Consider the following 22,854-nt stretch of genomic DNA (forward strand, 5'->3'; position numbering starts at 1 on the left):
TGGCTATCCCCTTCTCACACATATGCCCACTGTTCAACTATTTGAGAGAAATGTATCAAGCACCTCTACATGCTAGGCACAGTGCTGGGCTCTAGGAACAGAACCAGGGACAAGAGAGAGATGGAGCTGCTCTGACAGTTCACTGTTCAGTGACTGATACAGACAAAAAGATAAACCAACAAGTAAATAAAATAAAAGAATTACAAATGGGACTGGAGTTATAGAGGATACAATTAGCGTGCTGAGACAGAAAAATGGGGGAGGGGTCTACTTCAGACAGGATAGTCAGAGAAAATGCTTCTGAGGTGATTCTTAAAATGATCTCAGGGTGAGAAAGAGCCAAACATGGAAAGAACTGGGGACAGAGAAAACCAGGTGGAGGGAACATTAAGTGTGAAAGCCCAGAGGAGGCTGCCTCTGTGTTGGTGACAGCAGGCCGGCAGGCCTGGATGTAGTGGAGGAGAGGGTAAAGAGTGGGGAAGAGGAGAGCAGGACAAGCAAATGTTCCCAGTTGTATGTTCACAGACAAGTCCCCCGGGCAGACAAATAAGGCAACTCTGCTGAAGGGAAGGAACCAGGCCTGTGGAAGGAAGCAGTAGGGGCAGATGGGATGGGGGGAGCCAACATGCAGGGTGAGCAGGGGAGATGCAGGTCCCACTCCATGCCTCAGGCCCTTACCGGATAAGCCCATCCTCAGCAGCACTCCAGAATGTGTTGGGCCACATGGGCGCTGTGGCGATGCGTTTTACCCGGTTTGTGTGGTCTCCAAACATGTGGATTGTTTCCTTTACTGTCAGGTCGTGGACATGCACTTTGGAGTCAGCTGCCCCCGTGATCAAGATGCGGTCCCCAGCATGAGGCAGGAACTGCTCCAGAGAGATTGAAGAAGAGATTGGCAGACAGTGGGGATAGGATTGGCCAGGAAAGAAGACTAGCCTGGATGTTAGCACCCTCTTTCCTTCATTTCAGGTAAGAAAATGAGCCCAAGACAGTCCACTAAGGCAACTGGCTCTCAAGCACCAGCCCAGCCCATAGGCCTATAGGTCAAAATTGGGACATACACCTTTACTTTGCTGGAATAGTCCTGATTTAGGCCAGACTGGACTAAGGAACCCTTTTCCTCTGATTCTTCCCCAGGTAAGAGCTGAGTGGATGATAATCACAGCTGTTACCATTTACTAAGCATTTACCATGTGCTAGACACCTGGGCACATACCTTATCTTATTGATATTTAAAATAACCCACTTAAAATTGAGGTTTAGCACTAACATTGAGTTAACTCAAGTATGTCTGATTCCCATGTGCATATTGCCTCATGAGGACTATTTGATAACCTGAGGATTACATAATAAATTAGCCTTAAAGTGAAAAGGATTCCAGTGTTTTAAGAAGGAAGTAGTATTTTAAGTTGGTTCAAATATTTCTGGAGAACAATCTGGCAATAGGTAACCAAATAAAAGATGTTTCTATCTTATAACCCTAAACTTCCACTCCTGAGAAATAATTCTATTAGAAAAAAGGGACCTATGCAGAAATGCTCAGAGCAGCACTCCTCATAATGACAAATACTGGAAATGGCTCAAATGTTGGACCCTTGGGAAGGATTGAGCATCAGGAGGAAACATCTCCATGTAGCTGAGAACCAGAACATTCAGATGAAGTTGAGAATAGAATATTCCAAATGACATGTGGTAAGAACAGCCATAAATATAGCTTTGAACAGTAATTTTTAAAAAGTGTGCAGTTCTATCACCTCGTTTTGAGGAAGAAATATTTGGGTATGGGGTTAGTTGGCTCTTTCTCTTCATTCTTGAATTCAAAAATTTTAATTATCTTCTTTCTTAATTGAAAAGCTTCTCTCAACCCATAACAAGGCTGAACGGGTGCTGGGGTTGAGGCATTACTCTGCATTTAAAGAGCTCAAGTCCTACTACATGAAAAGAGCAACAATTCACTCTTTCCACACACCACTATCTAATGGCTCACCAGGACAAGGGCTAGATGAACCAGATGGAATTTAATTATTTTTAGGGGCAACTAGTAGTCTTTAATCCTGTCTGGAGACAGCACGTACTTCATGCACAACAGAAATGAGTAGGTGAGCTCTTGAGGACTAGTGCCTCACTCATCATACACTGTAGTTGCCACCAGGGGGAGCTTGTGGGTAAAGTAAAAATACGTGTAGTGTAGCGTTACTACCTGAAGAGAGAATCCTTTTCTACACTTTCACAGGAGGCTGAGGGTCTGTGAATGAAAGTGCGTTGCCCCAAATTTTACTATTAGTGAGTATCAAGACCATTGTCAAATTCCAGTTTCTGAACTCAACATTTTGTGCTCTATGATGCTCAACTGATGGCACAGGGCCCTTTCCCAGATGCCACCCCATGGATTCAAATTGAACCTGACACTTTTCAGGGGACAGAAAACAGTCTGTTTGCCATGCAGGAGGTGAATCAGCATTGTTCTGTCTCTAAAATTGCAGAAAATCATCTAGGATTGGTCCCTGGAACAGGAGGTGAAAACCAGAGCTCGGGAAGGAGGCAGGGTTTAGGGAAATAAATAGGTTCTCAGCTCTCAAATCTACCTTCTTCTTCATGTGTCTTGTGATTCTTCTTGATATTAATTAGGAAAATATTTCTTAGCTTAGTGAGGCTTTCCAAAGGACAGCCTCTCTCACATACATCCATTATAGAATTTCAGGGCTGGAAAGGTCCTTAAAAGTCATTTCCTCCAACTGTAAACCTGACAGATAAAGTTCCCGGTGTGGAGAGTACCTCAGTTCTTGGACATTTACTACATTCTCCAAGGGCCCATTCTATCTTTTCCAAATTGCTCTAAGCATTTGACCCTTTGCTCCTTCATCAGGCCCACATTTGCTTCTGTGGACTTCAAGAGCCACTAACCGCACGTCTGTTCTCTGGGACCAAAAGGCAGAAGTTTCGTGTCATTTCCACTTACAGGGCTTCAGAGGTCTGAAGACACTTGTAAGTCTGTTCCCACTTCTCCTCGGCTCACTTCCACCAACAAATCAGTAGCTTGAATGAAGAACAGCTAAACGCACTTGTGCCAGGTGCTTTTTTACAATCATCTCATTGACTATAGTATTAAGCCTATGATTTGCTGCTTCCCTTTTAAAATTAAAGGGTTACTGACTCATTTACTCATGAATCCGGGGGTTTTTCCTAAGCTACTTCATATTTACAGATGAATAAAGGGGCTCAAAGAGGTCAGGTAACTTGCCTAGGTCACAGAGCTTCTAAGAGGCAGATAAGGGGGTCAAACACAGGTCTTCCTGCTATTTAAGTTCATGCTTGGAACCATACCACCCACCATCACCACTCAAATAAATATAAATTCACCTAGAGCTGGCCTTGCGGCCCTAAGTGAGGAAGCAGAACATGGAAAAGAGATGGGGTTTCAGGAATCACAGTCAGATGCTCAGATCACCAAGGTGTCTGTGACCCCAGGGGGCATGTGGGACACAAATGGGCAAACACAACCATGTGCACAGCCCAGTCATGCCTTTTACTTGTTCTGGGCCTTATCCTGCTCACCTTGACAGAGAAGATATTTGCCGTGTGTCCTGTGTGCATGGAGAGCAGCTTCTTGTGGTGCAGAGGGTCCCACACAATTGTGTGCTGGTCATCGGAACCAGAGGCCAGCAAACTGCAAGCAGAATGAAGGGTTCTGACCTCTCCTCGAGTTCCCAGGCCACGCTCCCCTCCCCCACGTCCCCTGTTCATAGGGAATGAAGCCACACAGAGTGTGACGAACAGGAGATATCACAGAATTCAACGTTATCTTATAAACCTTAGTTGAATCTCTTCTATTTTATCCTAAGGATTTCTCATTATTCCTTAAATGCATTAGATTATCAAAAAAACAGGGTTTGGGTGGTCACCCAAGTCACTGTTCAACTGTGTGTTGATAATGATGGACTAAACTTAAGTACACAGAAAAGAGCAGCAGTTTCTTTTCCTTAGATCTACTAAGAAGGAGGAAAGTCCCCTCTCCCAGCTCCCCACTCCCATCTCCAGCACCTTCTCAGGTGCTCTAGTTCATACTCACTCTCCTTTCTCGTTCCACTCCAGACAGTTGACACATCCTGAGTGACCCTGGGGGAGCAAATGGAAAGGGACAAGAGAGCCAGTTAGAGGTTCTCCTGTGGGGACTCAACACCAAGAAGTAGAACTAAACAGGTAAACTGGCCTTTCCATCATTAGTGTTTTCCTGGTGCATGTGAGTGACCAGAACTGAATTACACTGCCTAGTATCTTATAATATATAAAATATTTTCATAATCATGATCTCACTTAATACTCAACACCTTTAAAAGATTTTATTTATTTGAGAGAGAGAGACAGTGAGAGAGCACAAGCAGGGGGAGCGGCAGAGGGAGGGGGAAAAGCAGGCTCCTTGCTGAGCAGGGAGCCCGACGAGGGGCTTGATCCCAGGATCCTGAGATCACAACCTGAGCCAAAGGCAGACGCTTAGCTGACTAAGCCACCCAGGAACCCCCACCTGAGCCTTTTAAAGGGCAGGTTTCATTGATCCTATTTTGCAAAAAAGTAAACTGAAGTTCAGATCAAAGTAAGCAGAAGTGTGATCCAAACAAATTTCTGCTCCTACCACTAAAAGGGACGTGTCCCCTTCCTGGGACATCCCCTCAGCCACAGAAAATTTGCCCAGAGGAGTATCTGATTCAAAGACAGCCAATTAACTAGAAGGCTGATCTTTCATCCATTTGGCATATATTTAATTTGTCAAGCACCCACTGCATATCAGGTACTGTTTAGACACTGGGGATATAGCAGTATACAAAACAAAGTCCCTCATCTTCTGGAGCTTACTTCAAGTAGGTGGAGCCTGGTATAGTAAGGTTAACTGGGACAGAGTCTTGAGCTTGGGGGTCTGAATTGAGAAACATGGAGAGAGTGAGGCAGTTACCAACAGACGCTGAAGGTGAAAGCATGCAGAGAGAGAAATCATGGTAAAGCCAGAGCCATGAGGAAACAGAACCCATGAAAAGCAGAAGGTATAAAGTGGCAGAAGTGAGTCCTACATTGGAGAAGGAAGGAACAAGTCACTAGGCATTCCTATATACTGTTTTCTGTTCTCCCACCCTCCTTCATTCCTAATGGTACCTAGATTTTCATTTACTTATCTCCCTGTTCCAAATTAGACCATGTGTTTCAGCAAGTATAAATCCACTGTCCTTGCCAAACTGATAGGTTTAGGAACTTAGGCCTTCCTTAACCAAATTGGACATGGCATTCACTTGGGCACAGGGACTGGCTCAAAAGTAAGCCTGTGACCCCAATCAGATGCCAAGGGTACAGCTGCTAGGAGGCTTCTGGAAAAGGAATTTCCTCATTCTCAGGAGACAGTCTATGAGAGAGATGCCTTTCTTCTTTTGGATGCTGGGTGTATGGATGTGACATCTGGAATTGCCACACAAGGGAAGCCAGCCTGAGAGTGAAGTCAACACATAGAAGGCAGCCCAGCCAAAGGGAAATACAAAAATGGAGCAGGAGTGTGGATGGAACTGGAGGGTATTATGCTGAGAGAAATAAGTCAATCAGAGAAAGACATGTATCATATGACCTCACTGATATGAGGAATTCTTAATCTCAGGAAACAAACTGAGGGTTGCTGGAGTGGTGGGGAGTGGGAGGGATGGGGTGGCTGGGTGATAGACATTGGGGAGACTATGTGCTACGGTGAGCGCTGTGAATTGTGTAAGACTGTTGAATCACAGACCTGTACCTCTGAAACAAATAATACATTATATGTTAAAAAAAAAAAAAATGGAGCAAAAGTGACCAGAGTAACCAATACTGATGCCTACTCTACTTCTGGACTTCCAGTTAAGTGAGACAGTCAGTTCATTATTGTTTAAGGTCATCTGACTTGGACTGTTACTGGTGGCCCAAAGCATGCTAACTTGATAGCTCAAACTCAGGTCCCAGTTTATGGGTACTTCCTTCAAGATGCCTTTCCTGTCCTGTAAATTTGGGAAGGAGGCATACCCTTCCTTGTGGGCTCCTCCTGTCACACTGGATTATGGCTCTATGTTGATATGATTGTCTGCTTCACTAGACGTAGCCCTGAGAAAGCAGGCTTTGTGTCTTATATTCATTGTATCCCCAAGGCCAGATACAGAACCTGGCACGTATCTGTTGCCTGAATGAACAAATGAATCCAGTGGGACCAACAGGAAGGATCGAGAGATATGAACAATTATCTGGTTAGGTTATTTTATTTTATTTTATCTTTTTTAAAGATTTTTTTTTTTTTTTAAGATTCTATTTATTTATTAGAAACAAAGAGAGAGCACAAGTAGGCAGAGCGGCAGGCAGAGGGAGAGGGAGAAGCAGGCTTCCCACTGAGCAGGGAGCCCGATGTGGGGCTCGATCCCAGGACCCTGGGATCATGACCTGAGCCAAAGGCAGATGCTTTAACGACTGAGCCACCCCAGGTGCCCCAGGTTATTTTATTTTTTAAGATTTTATTTATTTGAGGGAGGGAGAAAGAGTGCGAGCGCGCACACAAGTAGGGGGAAGAGCAGAGGCTGAGGTTGAGAGAGAAGCAGACTCCCTGCTGAGCAGGGAGTCCAACGTGGGGCTCGATCCCAGGACCCTGAGATCATGACCTGAGTCAAAGGCAGAGGCTTAACCGTCTGAGCCACCCAGGCGCGCCCCCAACTATCTGGTTAGAAACGCTTTTCTTCTGCCTTCTCCTTCCCTCTTACCCTTTGTCCTATAAAGATTCTCATCTGGATTGAACCACCTCTCTTTCTGGGTTCTGCACTTACATGCATTCACTCTGTTCAGACTTGTCAGATCACTTGCTGACCTGAGCCTCTCTCACATTCCCATGGCACTTGGCTGAAACCCCCACACATGGCTCTGGTCACTCTTTTTGGGTCAGAATAATTTCTGTCCTCAGCGGTTTCATTTTCCCACCAGGATGTAAATTACTGTGCCTGGGATCACATCTATAGCTTGCAATCTCCCAGAGTACCAAAGGCCTTAAGTGATCACCACTTACTGAGGGCTTACAAAGAGCAAGGCACAGTGCTAAGTACTTGTGGTAGGCAGAAAAATGGCCCCCAGCGTCTGTGTCCTGATGCTCTGGAACCTATGAATATGTAATGTTTGGTGGCAAGGGGACTTTGCAGATGTGATTAAAGTTAAGGTCTCTGAAATGGGGATTGTGTTCTAGATTATCCAGGGGGTCCCAAAACGATCACATGAGTCCTCAAAATCAGAGAACCTTTCCTGGCTGCAGAACTAGAGAGATGTAGGTGGGAAAGGGATTTGTCTTGTTCTTGCTGGCTTTGAAGATGGAGAAGGGGCTTATGGGTCAAGAAATGCAGCAGCCTCTAGGAGTTGGGAACTGCAAAGGAATGGATTCTACCCTACAGCCTCCAGGAGGAACACAGCTCTGTCAAGACCTTGCTTTTAGCCTGGTGAGACCTGGGTCAGACCTCTGATCTACAGAATTGTGAGATAATAAATTTGTGTTGTTTTGAGCCACTAAGTTTGTGGTAACTTCTTATGGCGGCAATAGGACACTAATTCGGGACTCCACATGCATTATCCTATTTAAGAAACAAGTGTCATTACTCATTTCACAGATAAGAAAAGCAATGCTCAGAGAGGTTAGGTAACCTGCTGTGATATTGTAATTTATAATAATTTATAATAAGAAATAGGGGACACCTGGGTGGCTCAGTTGGTTGGATGTCTGCCTTCAGCTCAGGTCGTGATCCCAGGGTCCTGGGATCGAGCCCCAAGTCAGGCTCCCTGCTCGGCGGGGAGTCTGCTTCTCCCTCTCCCTCTGCCCCTCCCCTGCTTGTGCTCTCTCTCTCTCTCTGACAAATAAATGAATTAAATCTTTAAAAAAAAAAAAAAGAAATACTTACTAGGTCTTCTTCCCCATTTCTGAGCCCCTAAAGCCCTTGGGATTTCCTAGTGATAACAGAGAAAAAGATGTCTTGACGTTTGTAACGAATCCCTTTCAACCACACCTGAGTTTATGTAAATTGATTTTTGGAAAGCACCTAAGGATGGGGGCTGGTTGCCAGAGGAACCAACCATATGATTGGAGGGTTAGAACTTTCAGCCCCAGGGGTGACTGGGTGGCTCAGTTAGTTGGATGTCTGCCTTCGGCTCAGGTAATGATCCCAGGGTCCTGGGATTGAGCCCCTCATCAGGCTTGCTTCTCCCTCTCCACCTTGCTCATGCTCTGTCACTATCTGTCTCTCTCAAATGAATAAATAAAATCTTAAAGAAAAAAATAACTTTTTTTTTTTTTAAGATTTTATTCATTTATTTGACAGAGAGAGACACAGCGAGAGAGGGAACACAAGCACGGGGAGTAGGAGAGGGAGAAGCAGGCTTCCTTGATGAGCAGAGAGCCCGATGTGGGGCTCAATCCCAGGACCCTGGGTTCATGACCGGATCTGAAGGCAGATGCTTAAACGACTGAGCCACCCAGGCGCCCCCCCAAAAAAGAACTTTCGGTCCTACTCCCCAGAGGTCAGAGAGGAGCTGGAGGTTGAACAGATCACCAATGGCCAATATTTTAATCAGTCATGCCTATGTAATGAAGCCTCCACAGAAACCCAAAAGAACAGGGTTCAGAGAGCCTATGCATCAGTAAACATGTGGAGAGTGGCACATTCCAAGAGGCTGTGGAAGCTTTGCACCCCTTCCTACATACCTTATCCTAGGCATCTCTTCTATCTGGCTGTTCCTGAATTATACCCTTTTAGAATAAATGGGTAATCTGGTAAGTAAAATGTTGCTGAGTAATGTAACCACTCTAGCAAATTAATCATATCCCAGGAGGAGGTTGTTGGAACCTCCAATCTATGGACGGTTGGTCAGAACTACAGGTGATATAACCTGGGCTTGTGACTGGCATCTGCAGGGGGTGGTGCAAGGGGCGGCCGGGCCATCTTATAAGACTAAGCCCTTAACCTGTGCAATGTGATGCTATCTATCGCCAGATCGATAATGTCAGAATTGAGTTAAATTGTAGGGCACCCGTTTGGTGTTGAAGAATTGCTTGATCGTGTGTAAAAAGAAACAAACCCCCCCACACACTGGACCTGCCTAATGTGGCACCACTAACAGTGAGGACAGGAAGCAGGATTTTAACTTGAGAGCCTGAGCTCTTAAGTACTGTCTGAGAAATGGATGAATGCCTCTAGAATTATTGTATTTGTCCTCAAATCAGTAACCCATCTAAAGTACAGAAGACAGGCCAGAGTAGACAAATATGATACTTATGATTAATTTTCACATGGTAAGACCTAGCTTAGAGGTGGGTAAGTTGAAGGGAGTATCGAGATAAAGCTCAAATCAGATTCTACAAAAATACAAAGTAACTATTGACAAAAAGTATTAATAAAAGTCTCTGTAAGTTAGAACACCTGTTTGGGAAGCTACTTTATAAGGAACAGAGTGTTTAAGAGGAGTTATTTTGGCCTTGATAACTAAGGCTGGCTTAGATATATGGTCACAATCTGTAATTACACTGTGGAATACAATGGAAGAAAATATGCCTATGACATACCAGAATTAAAATGTGAGTAAACAATAAAGGGATAAAACCTCAAACTTTTTTTTTTTTTTTTTAAGATTTTATTTATCTATTTGAGAGAGAGAGAATGAGACAGAGAGAGAGCATGAGAGGGGGGAGGATCAGCGGGAGAAGCAGACTCCCTGCCGAGCAGGGAGTCCGATGCGGGACTCGATCCCGGGACTCCAGGATCACGACCCGAGCCGAAGGCAGTCGCTTAACCAACTGAGCCACCCAGGCGCCCCTAAAACCTCAAACTTTTAAGGAAGTGAGAAGAGGGACTGCTTAGAGACAGCTCCTAGAGAGGAACAGACCTTTGTATGCCTCCCTGGACCCTTGGAAATACTGCTATTTAGGGTGAGCTTTGCGCATCAGGGACCTAGAGGAAACAGAAAGTGCACAGAGAACCTGCAAGAAAAGTCTTAAATCTCACTTACACTCCAAGTTACAACCTCTTGGTTCCTGTTTAACTTTGTTAAATATTGATTATAATTACTATTTGTTGTAAGTCCCTATAATCTGCTGGGTGGTGTGGTATATGGGAGGAGGAGGAGGCAGGAAGAAGTATTTTATCCTAACAGTGCTCAGAATTTTAGGTGCATAATGATGATAAAAAGCAAATGGATTTACAATGGGTTTTATTACTGCTTTTAAATTCTTTACAGACTACGTACCCCTTATAGCCTGCACTACAGCCCCACCTTCATATGACACTAGTAGGTAGAATGCTAGATATTAATATATATGATCTCATTATCACTCCCTTTCCACAGGTAAGACCAAGTCTCTGAGATACAAAATTACTTACCCAGGGTCACACAAATTATAAACATCAGAATCCAGCTGGGAACCCAGGTCAATATAACCCCAAAATATTTCTCTGGCTATGCTGCATACCTCAGATGTCATGCTTATTACTGCCCATTTAAAAAAAGATCTCATTGCTACCATCACCTTAAAGACCACTCAGCAGTTTCATGGAAAGTTAAGCTTATATCTACCCTATGACCCAGAAATTCCATTCCTAGGTAATTACTTGAAAGAAGTTAAAACATTTATCCACACAAAGACTGGCATAAGAATATCCACAGATGCTTTATTTTTAAAAGCTCCAGGAGCACCTGGTTGGCTCGATGGAGTGTGTGACTCTTAATCTCGGTTTGTGAGCTGGAGCCCCATGTTGGGTATAGAGAATACTTAAAAGTAAAATCTTAAAAAAATTAAAAATAAATAAATCAAAGCTCCAACTGGAATTAACTTAATGGTCATCAACAGAAAAGGTATAAATAAAATGCAGTCTATCCACACAGTGAAATACTATTCAGCAATGAAAAGGAATGGGCTATAGATACATGCAACACAGATGAAACTCAAAAAATTATGCTAAGCAAGAGAAGCCGAACACATACAAAAATACACTATCTAATTCCATTTACATTAAGTAAAGAACAGGCAAAACTAATCTTTGGAGACAAAAGCCAGAAAGTGGTTGCTCTGAGGTAGGAGGGTTGACTGGAAAGGGCACCATGAGAACGTTCTATGGTGATGGAAGTACTTTCCAATTTGCTGCAGGTAGTAGTTATACAAGTGTCAAAACTCATCTAACTCAATACTTGAGACCTATGACTTTATTTTTTTGTAAATCATACCTCAATAAAGAGAGAAAAAAGTAATAATAATAATAGCAATAGTAATAGCTGATATATACTGAGCACTATCTCACCATGTACCAGGGACACTACAGTGACCTCCATATATGCTTTTATTTTTATTTATTTTTTAAAGATTTTTATTATTTAAGGGGAGAGGGAGAAGAAGGCTCCCTGCTGAGCAGAGAGCCCAATGCGGGGCTCAATTCCAGGACCCTGGGATCATGACTGGAGCCCAAGGCAGAAGCTTAACTGAGACACACAGATGCCCCATATATATGCTTTTAATCTTTACAATGGTCTTATGATGGAAACATCATTACTATTTGGATTTTTCAGATGAGGAAATTGTGTTGGTAGTGCAGCCCCACATTGTGTAAATAGTATAGCCAGATTATGAACCCACGTCTGACAGATTCCAGAGCTTGGCTGTTAACCATGATGTCAGACTGCCTTTTTAAATTCTGAGCTGTATCGCCTAAAACTTAAATGCTATGTGCCTGCCAGTATTATACTGGGCTCAGAGAGACATGACTGAGTCAAACAGACACATCTCCTGTCCTCACAGAACTGATGATGTTTTGTTTTCTCCTCCTCTTCTCCAAACATGTAACATTAGCCTTTGCCTATGTTATTATAATCTCCTCATAAACTTCAAATGGCTATGGAATATTCCTCCAAAGGTTAAACCATACCCACCTCTACCTTAGTGTTGTACATATAAGTTAGTTGCAAATTTGGTGAGTTGATGCATTTTTTAAAAAGATTTTATTTGACAGAGAGAGAGACAGCACAAGCAGGGGGGAGCGGCAGGCAGAGGGAGAAGCAGGCTCCCCGCTGAGCAAGGAGCCTGACACAGAACTCAATCCCAGGGTCATGGGATCATGACCTGAGCTGAAGGCAGACACCTAACCGACTGAGCCACCCAGGCGTCCTGAGTTGATGTATTTTAAAATTCTAGTGGGAAAAGAACATTTACAGGTGGCTGGTCAGCCGAGACTAGGCCTAATGTTAATTTTTTTGTTGTTTTGTTTTTTGGCATTTGACTGGAAATATATAAAATCTGTGTGTTTTTTTTAAGATTTATTTATTTATTGAGAAAGAGAGAGAAGAGTGTGTGGAGGGGGAAGGGGCAGAGGGAGAGAGAGTAAATCTCAAGCGGACTCCCTGCTGAGCGCACAGTCAAGCGTGGGGCTCAATCTTATGACCCTGAGATCATGACCTGAGCTGAAACCAAGAGTCGGACATTCAACTGACTGAGCCACCCAGGGACCCTTATAAAATCTGGGTTGTAATGCTAAGTATGTCACCTGTGCTACTCAGGAGCCTGATGAGCAGTAATGGTGTGGAAAGTGTATTAAAACAGGAAACACTATGGGGCGCCTGGGTGGTTCAGTCGGTTAAGCGTCTGCGTTCGGCTCAGGTCACGATCCCAGCGTCCTGGGATCGAGCCCCGCATCGGGCTCCCTGCTCGGCGGGAAGCCCACTTCTCCCTCTTCCACTCCCCCTGCTTGTGTTCCCTCTCTCACTCTCTCTCTCTAATAAATAAATAAAATCTTTAAAAATAAAATGGGAAACATTATTAATAAATACAAGTTAGTAGGGACGCCTGGGTGGCTCAGTCAATTAAGTGTCTTGACTCTTGATTTTGGCTCAGGTCATGATTTCAGGGTCATGATACTGAGTCCCGTGTCAGGCTCCACACTCAGCATGGAGTCTGCTTGTCCCTCTCCCTCTTCCCCCATTTGTGTGTGCATCCTCTCGCCTCTCTCTCTCTCTCAAATACTAAATAAAATCTTTGAAAATAAATAAAAAAGTACAAGTTAGTGGACAGCAATCTATCGAAATGTGGGATCCATAAGGGGAAAATAATAAAAGTCATTCTAGTCATTCATTTCTAGAGGGAAAAAAATAGGAACCATTGTATAAGGGAATTAAAAAAGGTGGGGGGGGGAAGCAAAGAGTTAGGAAGTCTACAAATCAGTGTGTATCCTGGTATAACCAAAGGGACTAGAGAGCCTTTTGTCCAAATTTATTTTATACAACAAGCTGAAGTTGGTTAGTGACAATCAGAATTGTAAAGTAAAAAGAGTTGTCGGGGTTCAACTCTGGCTTGGCCTCTTCCTAGGTGTATGAGTAGTCACATAAGATTCCCCAAACTGGGATGCCTGGGTGGCTCAGTCGGTTAAGTATCTGCCTTTGGCTCAGGTCATGATCCCAGGGTCCTGGGACCAAATCCCACATCAGGCTCCTTGCTCAGTGGGGAGCCTGCTTCTCCCTCTGCCTGCCACTCCACCTGCTTCTGCTCGCTCTCCGACAAATAAATAAAATCTTAAAAAAAAAGACTCTCCAAACCTCATATTTTTCATTTAGAAATTGGGATGATGATCATGTAAACCTGACAAGATCACTGTGAAGATCAAATGATGTAATGTAATATATGCAAGCACACTTTGGTAAACGCTGGCCCCCACCCCTGGACTAGTCCTCAGGTATACTCTCTCATATACCTGGGATACTTATGTATGTATCTTCCAGATCCTGCTCTCAAAGACCCCTCCCACATGGCTAGGATACTCAGAAAGGGTACACATCTTAAACAACTGCATTCCTTCCTATTTACTTACTTTTCCAAAAGGGTTATTTTCTGCAGCTATTAAATTGCTACCCTAAACTATGACCAAATAGAAAATTCATTTATTCAATACCCATTATGTATAAAGTACTGGGAAAAAAGGGAATAAATAGTAGGATAAACAAAAACAGGTCCATGTCCATGGCAACATGAGACAAAGTTCTATCATAATGAAGGAGAGAGATACCAAAAAACCTAGAAAAAGTTAGGAACATCCACCTTTAGGAACAAGCTTAAAGGATCTTTGAAGACAGTGGCTTGCATATCCACATGCAAAAGAATGAAGTTGGACCCCTACATCACATTATATACAAAAATTAACTCAAAGTGGATCAAGGACCTACATATGAGATCTAAAAAGTATGAAACTCTTAGAAGGAAACATGGGTATAAATCTTTGTGACCTTGGATTAGGCAATGGTATCCCCCCCTTTTTTTTGCTGGTGGGGCTGTAATTGATGATTAATGGTTTTGTAAACATGACACCAAAAGCACAAGTCATAAAAGGAAAAAAATAATTTGGGCTTCATTAAAATTAAAAACTTTTGTGTCAAAGGCACTATCAAAAAAGTGAAAAGACAACCCACAAAATGGGAGAAAAACATTTTAAATCATATATGTGAGGATTGGAGAAACTAGAACTCTCATACATTTCTCCTGGGAAAGTTAAATGGTGCTGCCACTTTGAAAAACAGTTTGGCAGTTCCTCAAAAAATTAAACATAAAAACAAACAAAAAACATATGATCCAGCAATTCCACTCTTAGGTATATACCTGAGGAAACTGAAAATATACGATCACACAAAAGTTGTACACAAATGTTCATAGCAGCATTATTCATGATAGCTAAAAAATGGAAACAACCAAAATGTCCACCAACAATGAATGGATAAACAAAACGTGGTATATCCATATAACAGAATGTTATTTGGCTATAAAAAGGAATGAAGTACTGATTCATGCTACAAAGTGGATGAATTTTGAAGACATCATGCTAAGTAAAAGAAGCCAGATACAAAATAGCCATGTATTGTATGATTCCATTTTTATGAGATGTCCAGAATAGGAAAATCCACAGAGACAAAAAGTAGTGGCTAGTGGCTACTAGGGATAGGTAGTAACTATTAATATGGGTAAAAGGTTTCCTTTGGGGGCAATAAAAATGTCTAGAATTAGATAGTGGTGGTAGTTGCACAACTTTGTGAAAATACTAAAAAGCACACTGAATTGTACACTTCTTTATTTATTATTAAGATTTTATTTCTTTATTTGACAGAGAGAGACAAAGTGAGAGGGAACACAAGCAGGGGGAGTGGGAGAGGGAGAAGCAGGCTTTCTGCTGAGCAGGAAGCCCGATGCGGGGCTTGATCCCAGGACCTTGGGATCATAACCTGAGCCAAAGGCAGATGCTTAACAGCTGAGCCACCCAGGCACCCCTGAACTGTACACTTCAATAAAACAAAAAATAAACTAAAACAAGCTAACAAACTGGTGGCAGGCTGGATTTGGCCCATAGGCCATAATTTGCTGAACGCTGATCTAAAGAATACTCCTTGAAATCTCTCACAAAGTCAGGTCTCACTTCCATCTTTTTCTTTGTGGGTGACTATTTAATAAACTTGGTATATAATTTACTTCTCTATAAGGATATTACAAAAAAAAACCCCACCTCTGATAAATCTTTGTTAGAATAAGGTTATACTATAAAACTTCTCTGGTCTACTAACCATATTCAAAAAGAAGACCAATCTAGTTTGATATGACTTGTTTCTAATGAATTTATGCTCAAATTATGTAAGAAACAAAACAGGAACAAAAAAGCAATCAAGCCAGATTGTGAAGGTGAGATATGTAATGTTTGCAACTTATTTACGGAAAATATTAAGAAAACTAATAAGGCAAGAGAATGAATCCACCAAGCCAAGAACTATTTGTTAAACCAACGAACTATTTTTATTTTATTTATTTTAAAAAAGATTTTGTTTATTTGACGAGAGAGATAGCAATAGCAGGAACACAAGCAGGGGGAGTGGGAGAGGGATAAGTAGGCTTCCCGCCGAGCAGGGAGCCTGATGGCTCAATCCCAGGATCCCATGATCATGACCTGAGCCGAAGGCAGGTGCTTAACCAACTGAGCCACCCAGGCGCCCCACTAACTAATTAATTCATTAATTAAAGTAAGCTCTACACCCAGTGTGGGGCTTGACCTCACAACCCAGAGATTAAGAATCACATGCTCTACTGATTGAGCCAGCCGGGTGCCGCTAAACCCTTAAAGACACATGGTTGAGGTAGAAAGAATTATAAACTGTGGGGCCAGACAGGCCTGATACAATCTTATTAATCTTATTTTTACCACTTATGTGACCTTGGAAATCCTCAATTTTATTTTCCTTATTTGTAAAGTGAGATTCCTTTTCTCTCCCTCTCTCTTCCACGTGTGGAACATTGTGCCAAGAAATCCCACAAGTGAAAGAAATAGAATGGATCACAGTGTGGTCAAAATTTTTAAAGTGGAGGGCGCCTGGGTGGCTCAGTCGTTAAGCGTCTGCCTGTGGCTCAGGTCATGATCCCGGGGTCCTGGGATCGAGGCCCGCATCGGGCTCCCTGCTCCACGGGAAGCCTGCTTCTCTCTCTCCCACTCCCCCGGCTTGTGTTCCCTCTCTCGCTCTCTCTCTGTCAAATAAATAAATTTAAAAATTAAAAAAAAAAAAAATTTTTAAAGTGGACTTGGAAGATCCTGGTGATGGAACCAAAAATGAAAGTGCCACCCAAAAAAGTGAGGACTGTAGGCTACAAACTGGAATCCCAGGATATTTGGCTCCTGTCCAGTTATGACATTAAAACTCACTTGAGACAAGATGAGCTAGTACATGTAACTAAAGCGGGACGTGGAATGCTGAGCAAAGATGTCCAAGGAAAATATATACCAAAACATCTTAGAATTAATCCTAATTAATAGTAAATTTAAATCCTCTAATCTCATCTTCTTTTCTGGCTCTCTTACTCAATTGCTGCCAATATACCAGTTCTCGCTCTCTCTCTCTCTCTCTCTATTTTTTTTTTTTAAAGATTTTATCTATTTACTTGAGAGAGAGAGAGAGAGGGAAGGAGGGAGAAAGCACAAGCAGGGGGAGCAGCAGAGGGAGTGAGAGAAGCAGATTCCCCACTGAGCAGGGAGCCAGATGTGGGGCTTGATCCCAGGACCCTGAGATCATGACCCAAGCCACAGGCAGACCGACTGAGCCCCCCCCCAGGCACCCCTAAAGTTTGTCTTTAAAATACATATGATCAGGGGCGCCTGGGTGGCTTGGTTGTTAAGCGTCTGCCTTTGGCTCAGGTCATAATCCCGGGGTCCTGGGATCGAGCCCCCCATCGGGCTCCCTGCTCGGCGGGAAGCCTGCTTCTCCCTCTTCCACTCCCCCTGCTTGTGTTCCCTCTCTCGCTGTCTCTCTCTCCCTCTGTCAAATAAATAAATAAAATCTTAAAAAAACCCAAAAAACATATGGTCAAAGAATATATATAGTCAAAGTATTGTGTTCAAAAATTACTTGGGTTAGTTGGCATCCCCCTCCTCCCCATCGTTGCTGATTTTATTTTACTTTTTGAATGTGCAAAACCTCAACATGGTTCTAAAAGTAAAAACTCTACAAAAAGGTCCAGAAAAGGGTTACTCCCTTTTCTCTAACCTCTCCACCCTGTATCTTCCATCCACTAGAGGGTCACCAATTTCATTACTTTCTGCTTATCCATTCTATGCTTGTGTTTGCAAAAATACGCAGGTACCTATATAAATTCTTATTCCCCCTCTTTTGTTACACCAAAATCAGCAAAAATTATATTAAAATAGCCCTTAAACATATGGAAAAGGTATTCAATTTTACTCATAAGAGAAATGTAACTTAAAACTATACTGAGATACCATTTTTTCATCTGTTAGAATGGTAAAAAAATTCCAAAGCTTAACCACACAGTCTGTTGCTGAGTTGTGGAGAAGGAGGCACTCTCATGCATTACTACTGGGAAGGCAAAATGGTACAACTCCCATGGAGGAAAATTTGACAATGTCTAACAAAATCATAAATGCATTTACCCTTTGGCCAGCACTCCTACTTCTAGGTTTTTACCTTAAAGATACATCTCCAGCAATACTAAAATACATATACGTAAGGTTATTCATTATCGTATTGTTATAACTATTAGAAACAACCCTAAGAGTCCATACATGGGATATTTACTGAATAAATCTTGGCTCATCTACATAATACAGTACTATGTAGCTATGAAAAAGAACTCTATGAAATGATACAAGTGATTTCCAAGATATATTGGTAAGTGAAGAGAGAGTGTGTGTATATATATAATCTCAAGTCATGCCTCACTGATTCTTCATCCTAAAAAATCCTCAAAGTCCAGTCAACCTCTCTCTTCTCTCTTTACATGCTGCCTCATGTCTTTATTTCCCTTCCTATTCCCCTAAGAATACATGATTCATTACTAAAATCATTCTCTTGCAACATTCATCTGACAAAACCCCAACCCTGAATGATATTCTAGCTCTCCTGTATCTTTAACTTTCCCTTTTCTCCACTGATTCCTTCCCCTTGGAATTAAACAAGCACAGGTTCCTCTAACCTAGAAAAGTACTTCCTTGGTGCCAAATCCACATCTATTTATGGCCTTCCATTTCTCTTCCCCTTCATAGCCAGACTGAGAGTAGCCTATACTCAATATTTTCACTTCCTTACTTCCCAGTAATTCCTCAACCCACTTCTATCACCTATACCACACACCATAAAAATGGCTCTTGCCAAGGTAACTACTGTAGCTTCCTTGCCCTAAATCAATGGACATTTCTTAATCCTTATCTTACTTGGCCCCTGGCAGTATTTGATAGTGCTGACTACTTCCTCCTCAATGAAACTTTATTCTTCTGGGTTCTGTGACATCACCATCTCTCTCTGTTTTCCTTCCTACTCCTCTAGTTACTCTTTCTTGGTACCCTTTGCATATTCTTTGTTCATGTGGCCCTTTTGTTGGTCTTCTTTACGTCTCTATCCTAGGCTTTCTTCCCACTCTGCACATTCCCCAAAGGCAATTACAACTCTTTCATTGTTCCAAACTCTATGCTGTTCCCTGCTTCCAAATCAACATCTCCAGTGTGTACCTTTATCTTAAGCTCAGACCCAAGTATTCCAACTACCTATCCAGAAAGCACTAGATAACGCATAACATACAACTCCAGAACATCCATATTGAGCTTATCTTTCCCCTCAAACCTATTCCTTTTCCAGTGCTTCCCTTAGTGAATGATACTATCATTTACTCTGCCAGTCAAGTCAGAAACTTGACCTTCACCCTTGACTTCTCTTTGCCTAACTTTTCACATCAAGCCACCAAGAATTCTGTTTATTCTAGCTCTTAAATGTCTTTCAAACTCACTGATTTCTCTCTATCCAAATTACCATTATCTAGGGTCAGGTAACCTACCGCTTCTTCCTGAATCACTGCCACAGCTCCTTAGCTGGTCTGGCTTTATTTATTTATTTATTATTAATTTTTAAAGATTGATTTATTTTAGAGAGAGAAATAGAATGCATGCATGAGCAGAGGGAGGGACAGAGGGAGAGGAAAAAGAGAATCCCAAGCCCACACTGTGATGGAGCCTGACATGAGGCTCGATCCCACAGCCTGTGAGATCAGGACCTGAGCAGAAACCAAGAGTCACACGCTTAACTGACTGAGCCACCAGGCGCCCTAGTCTGGCTATATTTAAACCTATGCAATCTTCATTTTGAAGTCAAGATAAGTTTTTTATAGCTTAATTCTGATCCTATTGCTCCTATTGTAGAAACCATTCAATGGCTCTCCACTGACCTTAGGATAAAGTCCATAGTCTTCAACACAGTTTACTATGTCTTTTATTAGGACCATTTCACCCACACTCATCTCAACCAACCTCATCTGTCATCCTTCTCCCACTTGTATTTTGTGACCACCTGTTCTGAACTGAGTACCCTCTATTCTCTCTTGCATCACTCATATGCTATTCCGCCAACCTAGCACTTTTTCTCTCCCTATCAATTCCCAAATCTAGCTCCTCCCATCCATCTCTCAGGCATCAATGTAGACTACATTTCTTTTTAGGAAACTAAGCTGTGATCTCTCTAGCCCAGCAAGTTTCACTCATTTGTGAAATTTCTCAGAATAATGGGGGACACATGGAGGAGTAGAGATTGGGGTTGGGGAGAGAACAACATTTGTTGAGCACTGTTCAAAGAATGAAGGAGTGTAAAAGAAGTATAATTTAGTACAAACTCCATGAAAGATAGTTTTGGTTTTTGTTTGTTTTTGTTTTTTAAGATTTTATTTATTTGACAAAGAGAGTGAGAGAGCACAGCAGGGGGAACAGTAGAGGGAGAGGGAGAAGCAGGCTCCCTGCAGGGAGTCCACTGCAGGGCTTGATCCTAGGACCCTGGGACCATGACCTGAGCCCAAGGCAGACACTTAACCACCTGAGCCACCCAGGTGCCCATGAAAGGTAATTTTGATAATATTTATCTAAAAATCACAGATGCGTGCACCCTCTGACCTACTAATTCCACTCAAAGGTTTTTATTCTATAAACAGACACCAAAATGTGCCAATGATATTGCAAGGAATAATGTATGTACAAAAGACTGTAAGTAATCTACATGTCTGCCAACAGGGACAGTTTATTTATTTATTTTTAAAGATTTTATTTATTTATTTGAGAGGGAGAGAATGAAAGAGAGATAGCACGAGAGGGGGGAGGGTTAGAGGGAGAAGCAGACTCCCCGCTGAGCAGGGAGCCCAACCCGGGACTCGATCCTGGTACTCCAGGATCATGACCTGAGCCAAAGGCAGTCGCTTAACCAACTGAGCCACCCAGGCGCCCCAACAGGGACAGTTTAAATAAATTACTCTGAGGGGCGCCTGGGTGGCTCAGTCGTTGAGCATCTGACTTCAGCTCAGGTCATGATCCCGGGGTCCTGGGATCGAGCCCCACATCGGGCTCTCTGCTCGGTGGGAAGCCTGCTTCTCCCTCTCCCACTCCCCCTGCTTGTGTTCCTGCTCTCGCTATCTCTCTCTCTGTCAAATAAATAAAATCTTTTGGGGCGCCTGGGTGGTTCAGTCATTAAGCGTCTGCCTTCGGCTCGGGTCATGATCCCAGGGTTCTGGGATCGAGCCCCTTGTTGGGTTCCCTGCTCACCAGGAAGCCTGCTTCTCCCTCTCCCATTTTCTCTGCTTGTGTTCCTTCTCTGGCTGTGTCTCTCTCTGTCAAATAAAGTATTTTTAAAAAATAAATAAATCGGGCACCTGGGTGGCTCAGTTGGTTAAGCGACTGCCTTTAGCTCAGGTCATGATCCTGAGACCTGGGATCGAGTCCCGCATCGGGCTCCCTGCTCGGCAGGGAGTCTACTTCTCCCTCTGACCCTCCCCCCTCTCATGCTCTCTCTCTCAAATAAATAAATAAATAAATAAATAAATAAAATCTTTAAAAAAAATTACTCTGAAGCCATGAAAGAATCTTTATGTGCTGATATACTAAATCATAAAATATTTTTAAATTCAAAGACTTAAGGTACAAAGCATTAAGTATGTTAAGCTAACATTGTGGAAAAGGGTGAGATTTTATGCATAAAATTTCTCTGGAATGATACTAAAACTGACTAGTTGATTCCAGGGAAGTAAATTAGGTGGCTGAGAAAGAATGGGAAGGAGATGATCTTTTAAACTTTTAAAATTAGAACTATATGGGATGCCTGGGTGGCTCAGTCATTAAGTGTCTGCCCTCAGCTCAGGTCATGATCCCAGGGTCCTGGGATTGAGCCCTGTGTTGGGCTCCCTGCTCCGCAGGAAGCCTGCTTCTCCCTCTCCCACTCCCCCTGCTGTGTTCCCTCTCTGTCTCTCTGTCAAAAAAGAAATAAAATCTTAAAAAACAAATTGGAACTATATGAATGTTTAATCAAAAATAAGTAGGGGCGGGCGCCTGGGTGGCTCAGTTGGTTGAGCGACTGCCTTCAGCTCAGGTCATGATCCTGGAGTCCCGGGATCGAGTCCCGCATCGGGGCCCCTGCTCAGCAGGGGGTCTGCTTCTCCCTCTGACCCTCTTCCCTCTTGTGCTCTCTGTCTCTTATTCTCTCTCTCTCAAATAAATAAATAAAATCTTAAAAAAAAAAAAATAAGTAGGGGCACCTAGGTGGCTCAGTCGTTATTCGGCTCAGGTCACGATCCCAGAGTCCTGGGATCGAGCCCCGCGTCGGGCTCCCTGCTTGGCAGGAAGCCTGCTTCTCCCTCTCCGCCTCCCCCTGCTTGTGTTCCCTCTTTCGCTGTGTCTCTATCAAATAAATAAATCTTAAAAAAAAAAAAATAAGTAAATAAAAAAGGAAAGGACCTAATAGTCAGATGCTAGGTGAAGAAAATGTTTAAGAAGCATCATTCATGTCATCCATCCAAACCTCCAGGTCAAAGAAGAGATGCTAGTGCTAAGTACTGTGCTAAGTACTTTGATTTTTGATTAGAGTACAATGAGCAGTTTTAGATCATGATTTGGTTTAAAAATTTTTAAGTGCCAAGATTTAAGAGTGTTAAGGACAATTTCCTAATATAAAAGAGAGATGAATACAACAGATTGATGTACTTCTTGATTCAGATCTTCCTTAGGAAGAAAGCACTAGGAACAAAATTAATTCAGGTAAAGGTGGATGGAAACTATTCTTAGAAAACATTCAGGAAAGAAATATGAAAAATAAAGAAAATTAGCTTTGCAAAGTAGACTTTTCAGAAGCTTACAGAACTGGCAGGATGAATGCAATGGAAAGAATATCCAAGAAATAAAGTTATCAAAGTTAACTTGGATGCTTTTTAAATAGGCATCTCTGCGGGTATAAATTCTACATATATAGGAAAGGTAACAAAATGCCAGACTGGCTAAACTCAAAATGCAAACTAGA

General features: G+C 42.5%; 1 protein-coding gene across 5 annotated transcripts in view; it reads right to left on the bottom strand.

Annotated features, from left to right (window-relative positions):
- WDTC1 (WD and tetratricopeptide repeats 1) overlaps nucleotides 1–22,854 on the bottom strand; it is a 65,889-nt gene that overhangs the window by 16,820 nt on the left and 26,215 nt on the right. For 4 of the 5 annotated variants that reach the window (XM_035019382.1, XM_035019383.1, XM_035019380.1 and 1 more), the window contains 3 exons: nucleotides 4,070–4,116; nucleotides 3,556–3,667; nucleotides 679–866 (listed from right to left, as the gene is read on the bottom strand). In XM_035019382.1, coding sequence (XP_034875273.1) covers nucleotides 679–866; nucleotides 3,556–3,667; nucleotides 4,070–4,116 — 347 coding nt within the window. Of the gene's footprint in view, nucleotides 1–678; nucleotides 867–3,555; nucleotides 3,668–4,069; nucleotides 4,117–7,928; nucleotides 7,975–22,854 lie in introns of all 5 variants that reach the window. The other variant, XM_035019384.1, reaches the window with a different exon arrangement.

The sequence above is a fragment of the Mirounga leonina genome, unplaced genomic scaffold (assembly GCF_011800145.1).
Source record: "Mirounga leonina isolate KUSES-001 unplaced genomic scaffold, KU_Mleo_1.0 Mir_173, whole genome shotgun sequence".
Lineage (NCBI taxonomy): Eukaryota > Metazoa > Chordata > Mammalia > Carnivora > Phocidae > Mirounga > Mirounga leonina.